General features: G+C 40.1%; 2 protein-coding genes across 2 annotated transcripts in view; both read right to left on the bottom strand.

Annotated features, from left to right (window-relative positions):
- Positions 1 to 17,559, bottom strand: part of cul4a (cullin 4A) — a 254,693-nt gene that overhangs the window by 68,855 nt on the left and 168,279 nt on the right. The gene's annotated exons all lie outside the window — the stretch shown is intronic.
- The window catches only part of LOC122142461 (coagulation factor X-like), a 30,475-nt gene continuing 25,894 nt past the window's right edge, over positions 12,979 to 17,559 (bottom strand). Inside the window, exons 3-4 of the mRNA XM_042753357.1 lie at positions 13,414 to 13,438; positions 12,979 to 13,093 (exon numbers count right to left, since the gene is read on the bottom strand). Coding sequence (XP_042609291.1) covers positions 13,065 to 13,093; positions 13,414 to 13,438 — 54 coding nt within the window. The 3' untranslated portion in view covers positions 12,979 to 13,064. The remainder of the gene's footprint in view (positions 13,094 to 13,413; positions 13,439 to 17,559) is intronic.

Raw genomic sequence — 17,559 nt, forward strand, 5'->3', positions numbered from 1 at the left:
CACATAGTAACGACAGAGGAAAACAACGCATAGCAACGACGCATAGCATAGACATGGAAGACGACACATAGTAACGACAGAGGGTAACGACGCATAGCATAGACGCATAGCATAGACATGGAAGACGACACATAGTAACGACAGAGGGTAACGACGCATAGCAACGACGCATAGCATAGACATGGAAGACGACACATAGCAACGACAGAGGGTAACGACGCATAGCAACGACGCATAGCATAGACATGGAAGGACGACACATAGTAAGGACAGAGGGTAACGACGCATAGCATAGACGCATAGCATAGACATGGAAGACGACACATAGTAACGACAGAGGGTAACGACGAATAGAAACGACACATACCATAGACATGGAAGACGACACATAGTAACGACAGAGGTTAACGACGCATAGCAACGACGTATAGCATAGACATGGGAAGACGGACACATAGTAACGCCAGAGGGTAACGACGCATAGCATAGACGCATATCATAGACATGGAAGACGACACATAGTAACGACAGAGGGTAACGACGCATAGCAACGACGCATAGCATAGACATGGAGACGGACACATAGTAACGACAAGGGTAACGACGCATAGCATAGACATGGAAGACGACACATAGTAAAGACAGAGGGTAACGACGCATAGCATAGACATGGAAGAATGACACATAGTAACGACAGAGGGAAACGGCGCACAGCAACGACGCATAGCAACGACGCATAGCATAGACATGGAAGACGCCACATAGCAACAACGGAGGGTAACGGCGCATAGCAACGACGCATAGCAACGACGCATAGCATAGACATGGAAGATGACACATAGTAACGACAGAGGGAAACGGCGCATAGCAACGACGCATAGCAAAGACGCATAGCAACGACGCATAGCATAGACATGGAAGACGACACAGTAATAAAACGAAAAGCAGAGGGTAACGACGCGCATAGCATAGACATGGAAGACGACACAGTAACGCGCGAGGGAAACGACGCATAGCATAGACGCATAGCATAGACGCATAGCATAGACATGAGAAGATGACACATAGTAACGACAGAGGGTAACGACGCATAGCATAGACATGGAAGACACACATAGTAACGACAAAGGGTAATGACGCATAGCATAGAGCGCATAGCATAGACATGGAAGACGACACATAGTAAGGACAGAGGGAAACGGCGCATAGCAACGACGCATAGCATAGACATGGAAGACGACACATAGTAACGACAGAGGGAAACGACGCATAGCAACGACGCATAGCATAGACATGGAAGACGACACATAGTAACGACAGAGGGAAACGACGCATAGCAACGACGCATAGCATAGACATGGAAGATGACACATATTAACGACAGAGGGTAACGACGCATAGCAACGACGCATAGCATAGACATGGAAGACGACACATAGTAACGACAGAGGGTAACGACGCATAGCATAGACCGCATAGCATAGACATGGAAGATGACACATAGTAACGACAGAGGGTAACGACGCATAGCATAGACGCATAGCATAGACATGGAAGACACACATAGTAACGACAGAGGGTAACGACGCATAGCAACGACGCTAGCATAGTGACATGGAAGACGAACACACAGTAAAGACAGAGGGTAACGACGCATACCATAGACATGGAAGATGACACATAATAACGACAGAGGAAACGGCGGACATAGCAACGACGCCATAGCCTAGACATGGAAGAACGACACATAATAACGACAGAGAGGGAAACGGCGCATAGCATAACGACGCATAGCCTAGACATGGAAGACACACATAGTAACGACAGAGGGAACGGCGCATAGCAACGACACATAGCATAGACATGGAAGACGACACCATAGTAACGAGCAGAGGTAACGACGCATAGCATAGACGCATAGCATAAGATCCATGGAAAGACGACACATAGTAACGAGCAGAGGGTAACCGCACGCATAGCAACGACGCATAAGCATAGACATGAAGACGACACATAGTAAACGCCCAGCAGAGTGTAACCGACGCATACATAGACGGCATAGCATAGACATGGGAAGACACGACACATAGTAACGACAGGAGGGTAACGACTCGCATAGCATAGACGTCATAACATAGACATGTAGACGACACCTAGTAACGACGAGAGGGTAACGACGCATAGCAACGACGCATAGCATAGACATGAGAAGACGACACACAGTAAAGCCGAGGGTAACGACGTCATAGCAAAAAAAAAAAAAGACATGGGTACGAGCATAGCTACACCCTGAAGATAACTAGCAGAGGGAGAACGGCGCATTTATGGCAACGACGCATAGCATCGATGCATATCATAGACATGGAAGTACGACACATAGTTAACGACAGAGGGTAACGACGCATAGCATACCTGCACATGGAAATACGCCACATAGTAACGACGAGAGGGTGGGTGAACGACGCAGCTAGCATCCAGACATGGAAGACGACACATAGTTAACGACAGAGGGGTAACGACTGCATATCATAGATAGACATGGAAGACGACACCAGTAACGACAGAGGGAAACACGACGCATCAGCACTATAATTAGACATGGAAGACGACACATATAACGACAGAGGGTAACGACGCATAGCATAGACATGGAAGAACCGGACCCCAGTAACTACAGAGGAAACGACGCATAGCATAGACATGAAGACGACACATAGTAACGTACAGGAGGTAACGACCGCATAGCATAGACATGGAAGAGGACATATAGTAATGAACAGAGGGTAACGACGCATAGCATAGACGTGGAAGACGACACAGTAACTACAGAGGTTAACGACGCAACTAGCATAAAGACATGGAAGACGACAACATAGTAACGACATGAGGGCAACGACGCATAGCATAGACATGGAAGACGACATATAGTAATGACACAGGGTAACGACGCATAGCATAGACATTGGAAGACGGACACAGTAACTGACAGAGGGTAACGACGCATAGCATAGACATGGAAGGACGACACATAGTAAAGGACAGAGGGTAACGGCATACATAGCATAGACATTGGAAGAACGACATATAGTAATGATACAGAGGGTAACGACGCATAGCATAGACATGGAAGACGACACATAGTAACGACAGAGGTTTAACGACGCATATCATAGTACTCATAGCATAGCCGCATAGCATAGACATGGTAAGATGACACATAGTAAGACAGAGGGGTAACGACGCATAGCATAGACATGGAGCGACAGACCATATTAACGACAGAGGGAAAAACGGCGGCATAGCACCGACGCACTAGCATAGACATGGAAGACAACACATAGTAACGACAGAGGGTAACGTACGCCATAGCATAGACATGGAAGACGACACGTAACGACAGAGGGACAACGACGCATACAGCAGCTAGACGCATATCATAAGACATGGAAACGACAACATAGTACGTGACAGAGGGTAACCACGCATAGCATAGACATGGAACCCGAGACACATTAGTAACGACAGAGGGTAACGACGCATAGCATAGACAATGGCAAGACGACACAGTAACCGACAGAGGGTAAACGCCGCCCTAGCATAGACATGGGACGACGACACAGTAACAACAGAGGGTAACGACGCATAGCATAGACATGGAAGACGACACATTAGTAACGACAGAGGGAAACGACGCATAGCATAGACGCATAGCATAGACATGGAAGACGACACAGTAACGGACAGAGGGAACGACGCATAGCATCGTACATGAAGACACACAGTAACGACAGAGGGTAACAACGCATAGCATATACATGGATACGACACATATAAACGACAGAGGTTAACGACGCAATAGAATAGACATGGAAGACGACACAGTAACGACAGAGGGATAACGACGCATAGCATAGCCCCTGGAGACGACACAGTAACGCAGAGGGTAAACGACGCATAGCATAGACATGGAAGACCCACGACACATAGTTAACGCCAGAGGTTTAACGACGCATAGAATAGACATGTAAGAACGACACAGTAACTACAGAGGTTAACTACGCATGCGCATAGACATGGAAGACGACACATATAGTAAACGACAGAGGGTAACTAGACGTCATAGCATACACATGTGAAGACGACACATAGTAACGACAGAGGGAAAATGACCGCATAGCATAGACGCACTAGCATAGACCTGGAAGAACACACATAGTAACTACAGAGGGAAACTACGCATAGCAGCACGACAGAATGACACATAAACTACACTAGTCATGACACATGGCAGCATTGACTAACGTAAACAAGACGACACAGTCAAATAACAGGCCCAGATGACAGAGTAAGTTGAGATGATACACATAGCATAGACAGACAGCATGTCGACATATTTTGGCACAACATGGACCAACCTCATAACCGCATACCATAGCGCACCCTAGCCGACTCGCGCACACAGAAAGTATAACACAGGCTAAGTCAATAATCATCACGTGTTGTGGATGAGCGCAACCCTTTATAGTGTGACTGATGGGAAACAAAGTGTGAATGTGTGACTGATTCCTAGATGAGGGATCATGGGAAATGGAGTCCGGAAAAAAGAAACAGACACATAATCGAGACAATATGTTTTTCTTTTGAATTTCTTTACACACATGCTTTCACTGTGTTTCTCATGATTACAATACAGTTATATATATAATACTTGTCCTAAGATCACTGTAAAAACAACTACTACAATGATGTGTAAAATACATAATTTAAAGGTGACATGATTAATCTCGCACTAACAATATAAACTGCAAAAATACATTTTATTGTTTCCGCCATTGGTCAGTGAGTCAGATAGCCCTATTTCCCGAACACAGGTGATTGGTTAAGTCAGTTTACGTGTTATTAAGTCAAGTTAACTTAAGTTAAGTTCAGTTAAGTTTAAGTTGACATGTCCTCAAAGAGATCAATGTTGAAAAAGCATCAGTGTTTCACTCTTCAGGATACTCAAACAGACTTACAGTGACTCCTGAACATGAAGCTGCTGTAAATATTTTCAAATGTATATTCATGTAATATTCATATGTTTTATTTTTATTTGCAGTATGGTAATCACTCATGTTTTCTCTTCATACAGCTAGTGTTCTTTGTTTTTTTTTGTTGTTGTTTCGCTCATAGCTTTTGTTGTTGTTCTTTCTCTCGGAACGCATGCAGCAGCGGTCGCAGCCCTGCAAGTATCTGGAAGTTTATGGTGTGAACACTATTCCACTGATTTACAGTCTCCAGTGGACAGAGAAATGCCTGTCAGGAATGCCGGCTTACCCTCCAGACCGTTGCGAACGGGACTCCCAAACTTCAAAAGTCACACCGACATCGGTTTGGCCCTGACAGTGAGGTCAGACCTGCCTGCTTCTGCATGCAGAACATCTTATTGGTCATTAGGAACAACGTGTATCTGTTTGAGAGAGCTTCTGACAATCATCTAATGAGAGATACGAGTGTCTGGCTCCCGCCCATGACCACAGACCCTTTCGGTCCAACTTTCATCAGAATGTTCTCGGCTGTAGTCTCTCTCTGGCAGACCGAGCGAGATGATGGACATTTTTCTGTGGGAAGGTTGTCCATCCGTTCCAGGAAGGGCCAGGTCATCCTCTGGACCGGACACATAACCGCTTATGTGGGTGTCCCAGCTGGAGACACGCAAACGCCACGGTTGAAGACCTTCCCACTGGAGACAAACCAAGAGTCCACTTCATGTTTGAGCACACGCATATCAATGATTTCTCAACTGATCAGAACACAAACAAGGCTTTCAGTGTCAGTTCTGATAGTCACTGACCGCAGGGTTACAGTTTTTTCTCAGTTGCTTTTGGTGCATTTCTCTCGACTAATCCTTAAAAATTTGCAAAAGAGTACTGTGCATTTCTCAAAACAATTTGTACAAACAGCACCACACATGGATTACCTGAAAAAGCCCTGTAATTTAAACATCTCAACAAGAACAAATATTTATGCCGATGACATATCAGTTAACATCAGAATAAAAAGTCCTTGTGTCTTTGTTAACAAAACAAGATTAGTCAAAATGGTTTTAACGTCCATGTTGTCAGTAATAATAGTGCACTCTTTTTAATATTACCTGATGTAAAACTATGGGCAACAGTTTAGATGACAGTTACTGTATTGAATTGGCAGAAGGCTGTCACTTCTTATGTATGCCATATAACTAATTACCATATGTGGGATATTGATTGTAAGAGACATGGATAGGCTTAAACAGATACACTTTACTAGTGGTCTGACATAAAAAAAAAAACTAAAAAAAAACCCCTTACAACACCGTCATTGTGATGAAATTCATTGTGTGAAATAATGGACACACGAGGTGAAAATACAAAATTTGAAAAGCGAACACAAGAAAACACCCCTTAGGCCAGACCTTTGCTTTTGCGTGCAGCACTGTATGAGGAATTGTAGTACATTTTGTTTACACACCTCCTTGACGTGCCCATCCTGTCCTAATCTCGTTGTGTTGTCCTCTGTCTATTCCATGGCAAATTCCATGGCAAATCTAATGTACAAAACGTCTAATAGAAATGGTAGAAAATACGCTTGAACGTTTATGTCAACTAGATCAGACCATATTGGGCATTTAAATGACTTAGCACGATGAACTAACGCCTAGATGTTTTTGAGGGGTAAGACTGTGTACAGAGAACTATCATAGTACATTTTAAAGCAACATGACTTAGCACTGATGATGTAGGAAACCGCAAGAACAAATGTACATGATCAAAGTGCCATGAATGTACCAAAGCAATCGCAATTTGTTCAAAAGAATGAGAAACTGTTTATTTTTTTTTTATAAAGTGCACAATTTTCTAGATGTCGAAGCTGAACAAGTAGTTTCGAGAATTTAAAATTCTGTTCTAGGAATTGCACTTAAAGGGATAGTTCACCCAAAAATGAAAATTATGTCATTAATGAACGATGTCAATGTTTCGTTCGTTATCTGGCTCGGTTCAGTCAGTGTACTGTTTTGAGTAAATGGATTCACTCCGGGATATTGGGTTTATTTGAACTCAGAGGGAGTGTCAGCCATGTTAAAAAAGTTAACAGCTTAAGTCATTTGTGGATTAATGCTTATTGTGATGCGAACCGTTTCAACACGATTCAGTTCGATTTTGGGAACTGGTTTCAAGAAGATCCGGTTACATCGAGTGATTCGTTCGTCGAAACCGGGATATCACTAAACTGCAGTGTTGTGAACGCGCTCATACAGACCCGGGAGAGAAGTCAATGCTGAATAAAGTCGTATGTTTTGATATTTTTGGACCAAACATGTATTTTCGATGCTTCAAAAATTCTAACGGACCCTCTGATGTCAAACATGGGACTACTTTGAAGATGTTTTTATTTACTTTCTGGACGTGGACCGTATACCGTACATACATTCTCAAGGAGGGACAGGAAAGCTCTCGGACTAAATCTTAAATATCTTATACTGTGTTCCTCCGAAGATGAACGGAGGTCTCACGGGTTTGGAACGCCATGAGGGTGAGTCATTAATGACATAATTTTCATTTTTGGGTGAACTATCCCTTTAAAAGCGTCGGAGAAAAACACTGAAATATGTACTCATGCATTAAATTTAACTCAAAACCATAAAAAGTTACCATAAAATGTTCAATACTTGAAAGAAAATAAACGCTAACCTGAAATAAACCATATTAAAGGGATAGTTCAGCCAAAAACTTAAAAATTCTGTGATCATTTACACACCCTCATGTCGTTCCAAACCTGTATGTGTTGCTTTTTTTATGTTGAACATAAAAGAAGATATTTTGAAGATTGCTGGTAATCAAACAGTTGGTGGTTGCTACTGACTTACCATAGCAGGAAAAAAACAAAAAAAAAAAGAACAATGGAAGTCAATGGCAACCACCAACTGTTTGATTACCAGCAAATCTTCAAATATCTTCTTTATATGTTCACATTTATGTTCATAAGAAAGCCAACTCATACAGGTTTGGAATGACATGTGGGTGAGTAAATGATGGAAGAATTTAATTTTGGGTGAACTATCCCTTTTAATAAACTTAAACTAATTTTATTTTAGCCTACACCCAGCTGCCAATCCTTTCTAATTTTTAAAGAGAAATACTGAAAGAACATAATATTTAAAACAATTATATATATAAATTAATGAAAATCAAAATAAATGATATAAAAAAGGCTATAAAAAAACTAATTTTAAAATATTAACAGTCTATAACACAGTATATCAATGATACTAAAATAGCACTTACTGTCAACTCTAAAATACTTGAATACAAATTAATTTGTCACTTTGCTTGAAGCTAGCTGTATGCATCAAATGCTGTTGTTTTTCTTTCAAAACCAGAAGCAATGTTGTCATTGTTAACTAAAAATCTAAAATGATTAAAAAACAATTTCCATTCATTTAAAAATGCTAAAAAAAAAAAAAAAAACTTTGACATTTTTGAAACATCTAAAAAAAAAAAAAATATAATATATATATATATATATATATATTATATAGAAAGAAATATAAAAAATAGTATAATAGTAAAATAATTTGACAAACAACTTTCTTGTCCTAAAAGTTGGACTGGTTCTCTCATTTCAGTGTTTATAACAAAAATTACCAAAAATATTGTAAATGTAATGTTTTCTGGACAGTGTAGAATTACCAACTGATGCTAACAAGTGTGAATTCTACTGGACTGTGACTACTAAAACAAATTGTGACTATAAAGTACAATTGAAGGTCTGATAGACTAGAGTTTGTTGTGTAAAGCTGCAGTCCCATGCCACCGAGAGTGACATGGAGGAGGGGGGGGTCCTTCAGTGTAGGACATGCATGTCACTGAGTGTCAGCACAGACTTGCGGCCTAAGAAACCACACACCGTGACAGAACGACATTCACCACTGCGTGGTTCGCAAACTTCACCTACAGCACAGTCAATAACATGATTTTCATCATCAGTATGCTCAAAGACTACTTAGGCAGAGCTGAATATTCCATCAGCTGCTCTTCTAATTGGTTTCAGTTTGTGTTGATCAATGTGCACTGAACTGATTTATGATCTTGCAGAATCATTTCAGTGAAACTCCTGCTCTAGGTATGATGGTATCAGGTTTGGTGCTCACCTCCCATGAGCAGTGTTCATCAGGACAAGCTGGACATCTCTGTCGTCCCACCATGGATTCTGAACTGAGAGTGTGGACGATGTTTTACGTAGTACGGTACATTTATGCATTTAGCAAACAATTTAAATCAACAATGACTTACAAAGGGAAAAAAACCAACCAATTAATCCAAAGAGCCAACAATATTTGTAAATATACAAACACTGATTTATTATAGAGCTGGATTAGAAACAAGCTAGAGAAGGGGAGAAGCTTGCAGAGAAAACCGTGCAGTGAAGAAAGAGTCCAGTGAGAGATTAAATAGCCATAATGAGTGCAGTGAATGTGTGAGCTTCAGTGGATTTAGAAGCCATCAAGAGAATGTCAAAGCTGTTAGCTTAAAATATTCCAAGCATCGTTATTCATTCTAATTGCATTTTTACTAGTACAATTCAGTGATAGAGAGCATCTATAATTACATTCTTACTGGTAACAATGAGAATTAAGAGCCCTCTAAATCTATTTTACTAGTTATAATTACAATAAGAGTCTTTCTCTCTCTCTCTCTCTCTGTCCGACATTAAGCAAAAAAATAATAATTGTGACATTATTTTGAGGTATTTTTTTCATGAGCTTATAGGGATACTCCACCCCGAAATTAAAATTTTGTCATTAATCACTTACCCCCACAGGTCGTTCCAAACCCGTAAAAGCTCCATTCGTCTTCGGAACAACAATTGTAAGAATTTTGGATGAAAAACCTAGAGGGGGGGGGGGGCTGTTGACTGTCCCCCATAGACTGCCAAGTTAATAAACATTGTCAAGGTCCATAAAAGGTATAAAAAAAGTCATCATCAGAATACTCCATCTGCCAGCAGACCATGCAATCTGGGATCTATTAAGTGCCGGGAACACTTTTTGTAAGCGAGAAAACAAAAATAAACAACTTTATATTTTAGTCATACTTCCTTGGTCAACAGTCTCCTCGTGTCCTCTCTCCGAGGGGTCTCATCTGCATATCATTTTCCATGCTTATTCCCACCAAGTGACACCATGTTTAACGACCGAGACATTAAGGAAATATGAGATAGGGACTATAATGCCATTTGTGCCATACACATTAATTTTTATTGATAAAAATTATCCAGTATCCCTGTTATGTTTTATAATAAATATATGAAAATATCCATAAAAACAAAATGGTTTAAAGTTGTTCTCAGATATATTTTAGAATAGAGTTGATCTCGTTCTTTTACACTGGCCAAATAGGTATTTCAATTGTTTAAACAATTCAAATAAAATTAAATTCACAGCAGTTTTTGCTGATGAGACATATTTTAGCTATTTTTGTTAGTGCAAACAGATAGGCCCATATTTAATGCAGTGGTAATACATTTGTCTGATTCAACTCGTCACTGACAAAGTATTTTTAAAAACAGAAGCGTGCAAATCTTACCCTTTGCTCCTAGTTATATCCTTCAAACATAGGCTAGTGGGATTTTTTTCAATTAATGTTGTTGAGATCAATTCACCAACGACATCAACACCTATGTGCAGCTCGCGGTTTGTACATTAAAGTTGTTATTATCATTGGTCATATGCTCGGACAATGGGACTGATTCGGACCACTAGATCAACACTGTCCACCATAATATCTAAGTAAAAGTGGGCATCCATTGATCCATTGTTTTCACTTTAAATGTTTCTCATAGCGGGATCCTGGCAGTTTTAGTTTAAAGATGAATTATTGTGCACCTATAGCACTCCCTCGTTGTCATTAAACATAGAGCATACCACAGGAAAAATTATGTAGCCTATTGTTAATAAAATTATGTAATTATTTTTTTTTGTACAATTAAAGGTAATTTTAGTGTTTATCTTCATTAATGCGAGTGGAAGTTATTTGATGTAAATGTGTATATTTTTGTGCTCAAACGCAAGGTTTTTTTCTATGCCCATTTTGTGCGTCGCGCAGCATTTATTAATGAGACCCCCTGGAGGCTGAACACTCTTAAAGCAGTGGAGATGTGCGTGGACTCCAGGAGAAACCCCCTGCACTCCCCCACTCCCATCATAGACAGCACTGTGGCTCAGTGAGTCATTCCTTGGAACGCCCCCACCACTCTCAGGACCTGAAGTGGGACAATCACAGTTGACTTCATGCTAAAAGCCCAACAAAGGTTGTAATTCCTTCGCCAGCTGAGTAAGTTAAACCTGCCACAGGAGCTGCTGAAACAGTTCAACTCAGCCGTCATGAGTCTGTCAGGTGTACTACCATACTGTCTGTTTGGGTTCAGCTACAAATCAACATCAAGACTACAGAGAACCGGTCGGACTGCTGAAAGGATTCTTGGTGCTCGCCCTTCCCACGCCTTCAAGAACGTTATACATCCAGAGTGGAGAAAAGGCTCAGAAAATCATCTCTGGATCCCTCACATCCAAGTTACCCTCTTTGCACTTTGCCATCTGCCGGCGTTTCAGAGCCTCAAATACATGACATCAGGCAAAGAACAGTTTTCCTTCCCCTCAGGCATTACCTCCATGAACATTAAAGTGTTGCCCCCCTCATGGCAATAAAATGTGCAATATCCTATATTTATTTTTTACCCTCCATCCTAGCACATCCCTGCATCTTACTCAATTCTATTCCATTATCATCTATAGCACAACTGTTTACACAATTAATTCATTTGCAATTTTTTTTTTATTATTCTTATTTATTTTATTTTTGTCTGTGTTGTTGTGTACTGGAAGCTTATGTCACTAAAACAAATTCCTTGTATGTGCAAGCATACTTGGCAATAAAGCTCCTTCTGATTCTGTAATAAATAAATTAGAGAGCTCTCTAATTCAGTTTTTACCAGTAATATTCCAATTAGAGAGCTCGCTAATTAGTTTGTACTAGGAGGATTCTATTTAGAGAGCTCTCTATTCAATGTTACTAGTAAGAAATGGAATTAGAGAGCTCTTTATTTTCCATTACGAGATCTGCATTAAACATATCTTCAATTTAAGCTCTGGAATTGCATTTTACTAGTAAATAATTTAATTAAGAGCCCCGCTAATTGGAAATTGTACTATAGTACACATTGAATAGAGAGCCTCTAACTGGAATTATTACTAGTAAACATTTAGTTAGAGTGCTCTCTAATTGGAATTGGTTACTAGCAAGAATTCAATTGTAGAGCTTCGGTATTGTAATTTTAGAGTAAAAATTTCATTTGTAGAGCTCTGCAAGTAAAATGAAGGGAAGTAAGTAAATGGAGTACAAATGACTAGAAAAACTAATTTTAGAGGCTCTAAACTGGCATTGTTAGTAGTCAGAATTAATTGTAGGCGCTCTCTAATTGAATTGTAATACGTTAAAATGCAATAGTGACAGTAATGCTTTGGGAGATTGAAGCTAAAATGGCGTGCCATATGTGCAGCTTTCAGTGATTTCTCAGCATATGAGTGCAGTGAGTTAGCGTCAGTGATTTACCAGCCATCACAGGGTCGTACAGTGAGTGTGTGAGCTCCATGATAAGCAGCGCAAAATAGTGCAGGTGCCAGTGAAATGTCTGTGCAGTATGGTAGGTACCGTGAGGTGAGCAGCTCCTGCCGTCACTGTTAAGTGTATATCCCCTTGCACATAAGCAGCGGTATGAATCAGTCATCGGTTTGCAGAAGTGCTCACATGCTAAAGTCCCAGCTGACGGACACTGGGATTTATCTGCAAAACATCATCATGAAGCATCTGACATATGACCCTCAAACACACTGAATGTGCCAAACACAGCATATCTACATCAAATGTTTATCACTCTCACTTATATAAATATCACATTCACCAGTTTGACAGTTGGTGCCAACTGTACATCTCTGCACATGTGCATGTGTAACCACCGATCCCATCCCTGCATGTGCCGCCATGTTTTCATGGGTTTGATTGGCACTGATCTCCATCTGACAACATAAAGAAAATATTCATATTTATTACAACTACAATATACAGCAGCTCCAGAAACACAGAAAAGAGAATGACAAAATACATGTAAAACTTTGTAAATAGAGCAATTAAAGAAAGAAAATGCAATAATGTACATGTACGAGTAAAGGATTAAACAATCAAAATAGTGTAAAAAGGTAAAAAAGATAAAATAAAGTAATATGTGCATTAATTATAAATAATATGAAAAAGGTTTGTAATTATTTATAAATCATTTATAAAATGATAGTTTCATTAAATTCAGTCATAGTATAATTAAACTTCTGAAGGTCACTACCATAGTATTTGGTCCAGAAATCATTCTTTAAGGGAAAAAAAGATTTTTAATGAGTGAGACTGATAACATTTCAGCTGCATTTAGTTAAATATTTTAAACTGTGAAAACGTCAAATATTCCCAGAAGAAACACATGTGATTAATTTATATTTAATGTCTGGATGTTCATGTGATGAGAATCTAACAGTGTTCATAAATACTCATTCAGTTTCGACGGGGAGGAGAAGGGCTTTCTGTGGCATTATTTTGCATGGCACAGTGCTCAAATATTTCCTAAAGATTTTTTGTGTTGTTTTTTACTCTCAATGTCGCTTCATTACAAATGAACATAAAGTCAACTTAAACAAAATTAATAGGTTAAAACGGGTATATTTGTTAATGTAGGCTCAATAAAATGATTTAGACACAAAATCATGGAGAGCAGGAAGTGAAAAGAGACGGATTGGTTCATTCCCATCTGTGTGCGCAAACTTGAGAGACTGACTTGATCGGGACAATGGGACCAGGTGGTGAAGGAAAAAAACGACCACAGTGGCGGGTTTAGCGAAGGACTGTGGGTGAATGAAGAGGAATGAAAGACCGTGCATAGAAGAAGAAGATGATTTGCAGATTTGAATTGACGGGGAGATGGAATCAGGTAGAGACTGACATCTCCCAAACGAAAGACAGGCTCAGATTCGGAAGCATAGCGGGGGACGAAGGAGGAAGGGTAAAAGCAATGCAGAGGAGGATGAGTACATCATTTGAGTATGTTTACATTCAAGGGCCAAAAGGAGTTAATCCTACGCGATTATCCAATTTTTTTTTTTTGGTTGCTCAATAAAAATTGGAAACATTTTTTAGTTTAGGCGTGCATTAATTATGATACCGGATAAAGCTAATCGAGGTGCCCCCCTATTGTGTTCTGTGACACAACAAAACAGCACCACACTAGAGAGGGGAACTAGTACAGAGTAAAGAGATAGGGAGAGGAATGGCGATGTGAGAAAAGCAATGTTAGCATGTGAGCCGCCCGAACAGGAACTTAAAGGGAGTGATATCTGGCGGTTCTCCAGAGAGTAGCATAACTTGATGGATGGCACTAAGAAGAAATTAGATACAGGGATATAAAGGTAACAGAGGTTAAACAGCAGTTTGCAGCAAAAATAGGAATGGGAAACAGAGAAATGGAGTACAACGGTTTCTAGTTGATTAGCTATGAATCGAGGAAAATTCTAACCAGTAAATGTTTAATAAAAGGGTATTCCTGAGGTTACCATGTGCGCCACTTACATAAAGACGTGTAACTGAGCATGTCTTCAATTGTCAACATTTAGGACATTGTGGCAAAAGTATGTAAATGAAAGAAGAAGATGTTGCAACTTGTGGAGGGGAGCATAACAATGGAGAATGTGGAGTTATAGGTGTGACCTACAATGTCTGTAATTGTGGATGCTATCCTAAGCGCTGGCTTATCTTTGGGTGTTATAGCAACAAAATTAACAGGCAATCGCGAAGCCATGAAGTATATAATCAGTTCACCACTATTATCTGATGAACAAAGCACCGTTGTAAGCAAAATCCTTCAATAATGATCAAGGTAAACCAAAATAATTGACGGAACTACATCAATGATGAACCAGGAAATTACAAGCAAAGCGGACAGGATATTAGAATATAACATAAGATAAGATTGCAAAATGTGCTTATAACGTCAGTAAAGTAAGTTTACATTTGCATTTCTTGCTGAAAAGTAATTAACTGTACAAGCGCAAACAACAAACAAAAAGGACTACGAAAAAACTGAAAAATTAATGCATTTTCTGCAGGCTTCACGTCATCTAAATCTAAACTGAGAAACACAGAAAATTTCGAAGTGATTGTAGGTACAGTCGTGAGAATACTGCTAATTATCAGGAAGGAACAGACAAGCAAAACGCTGTAAAGACACTATCAACTGCCCTCTTTAGGATCACGACCCATGCGAATGCTTAGGGAGGTTTATGCCGCTGCGAATAGACCAATAGTTCAAAAGAATTGGATCGCATTGAGCTAAATAAATCTCACAACTTGGGTATAGTGTGGTTTCAGGAGACATTGGCGTAAAACCGCAAGTTGGAAATTTGTCATTCCCAGGGTTGCTATCCATTAGGAAAAGATAGAACACAAACAGCCTAGTGGGGTTTGTGCAATATTTGGAAAGAAAGAAAGGGGTTATCACATAGGGAACAGTAAATATTTTTTTAGATACAACCAAGATGAAAACCATTAAGGTGGAGTGGTTGGACTGTCCAATGTAAAGAACCACAACAAACAATATTAAATTATTATACTCCTTTGTGGACCGTTATCCTTGGTTAGGAATCTAAAGCTAAATTTGGGAGTCTGTAAGGACGAAAGTTTCCTCTTTTTTTTGCAATTGCTACTAGGCCTGCTAGCTGGGGCTTTAAGGCAAATAGTGTTACATGGGGAAGTTCAACACACCAGATATAAAATGGCACAGTGGTGGAAGAATTTATGGATGATAATTATTTTATATATGTGGTATAATGGCATGGTGAGTGGAGCCAAGGTTCAGTATACAGGGATCAATAAACAACCTCTTTATCGCCACGGCATGATTTGTCTAACCATTAGTGTCAGCAATTATAACAGAATAAATGGTCAACTGGAAAGTACTAGATTGTCCATCGACACAATTGGGAGCGTCATACACTATGATTTTTTCCCCCTCCCCAACTGACACACACACGGTACCAGCTCGTGAGGAAGCCTCAGAAAAGATACAACGAGATAATGGGTATTTGAACAGTCAAAGTATGGAAATTTGAGAAAGCAGAATGGGAGAAATTACACTTTATATGTAAGAACAGAGCTGTTGGGATTTAATATGGAATGAGGATATTGACGAGTGTTCAGAGAGCGATGAGTAAATTTAAATCAAGAGGCCGCAGAAAGACTCCATTCCAAAAGGCAAAAGGAAACACAAGGGAGAAAATGATTCCATGGGGGAAGAAGAATGGTCAAATGCTATTTAAAGTAGAAAATGAAAAGTTATGATCACTAGAAACTGGTCACTCAGCCAGACATTAATTTATGGCAAGGCCCGAAAAGTGTCAATGTTGGCCAAGTGATCGGTTACCAGACCAGGGTCTGCTCCTCATAAGTGTACTTCTAGAGCGAACCTCCATGTGCCCCGCTCCTTGACAATACCCTTCCAGAGTTAGCCTTGGTGTGTTGGCCGAGTAGGCCCCTAGAAGTTTGCTCCAGTGATTGGACAAGGAACAATGCCTTTTCCCCCGATTGGCCTAAGGGAACTCCAGAGCGCCCCAGCCTCAACCTGTTTGATCGTTATTTGGTGTGGGGTCATGCCTTCCAAGCGGGGGTGTTGTTTATGTCCGAGACTTTTGTCACGTGTTTTTCTGTGGTTCCTGTCACGCATTTGTGGTGTTGGGTAGTTCATTCAAGGTGTTCCTAGGTGTGTTGTCCATTTTATCCCCAGGGTGTGTCTCGTCTTCCATTGTACATGGCCTGTGTTACTAATATAGTGTTCAAGTTTTGAAGATTTGATTGTCTTGCTGCTTAAACGTAATCCTGATGTTTGGGACTTCCCTATGGTTCTAGGAAAATTTAAAAAAAAGTCTCAAGTTAGAAGGCTTGCTCCAGCGTCTCCTCATTCCTCTCTGGTGTACCATGAAACCAGGAAAAGATGAATCAATAGCTGGGAAAATTACAGTACCGAATAGACACTTGCATCTAATTTTAGTACAAATAATGGAAAAAAAAGGGACGTTAATAGGATTTCAGGTCAAGCGAGAGTAATGGGAAAAGGCGGGTAGGACTGACAAATGGGGTTTTAGGCAACGTCGGTCAATCATTGGGACGGCATGTAATAAGCGCTGGTAGTCAGATAGTCAGGCACGCAGTCACTAAATGAGAAGCGGATTTAGTAGCAGTTTGATTGCTATTGAGAAAGGCATATGACATGATGTGGAAACGAAGGTTTGACTATACTAAAATTGGGGGAAAAAAAAATGGAAGAAAGGAATTTATAACATTTTTTTTTTTTATTTAGAACGGTTCAGGTGGGAACCCATAAATTGGTCACAGAGCGTGTGGAGAATGGGACACCTCAAGGGAAGGGTGATAAGCCCTTTATATTTAACCA

The sequence above is a fragment of the Cyprinus carpio genome, chromosome A1, assembly GCF_018340385.1.
Source record: "Cyprinus carpio isolate SPL01 chromosome A1, ASM1834038v1, whole genome shotgun sequence".
Lineage (NCBI taxonomy): Eukaryota > Metazoa > Chordata > Actinopteri > Cypriniformes > Cyprinidae > Cyprinus > Cyprinus carpio.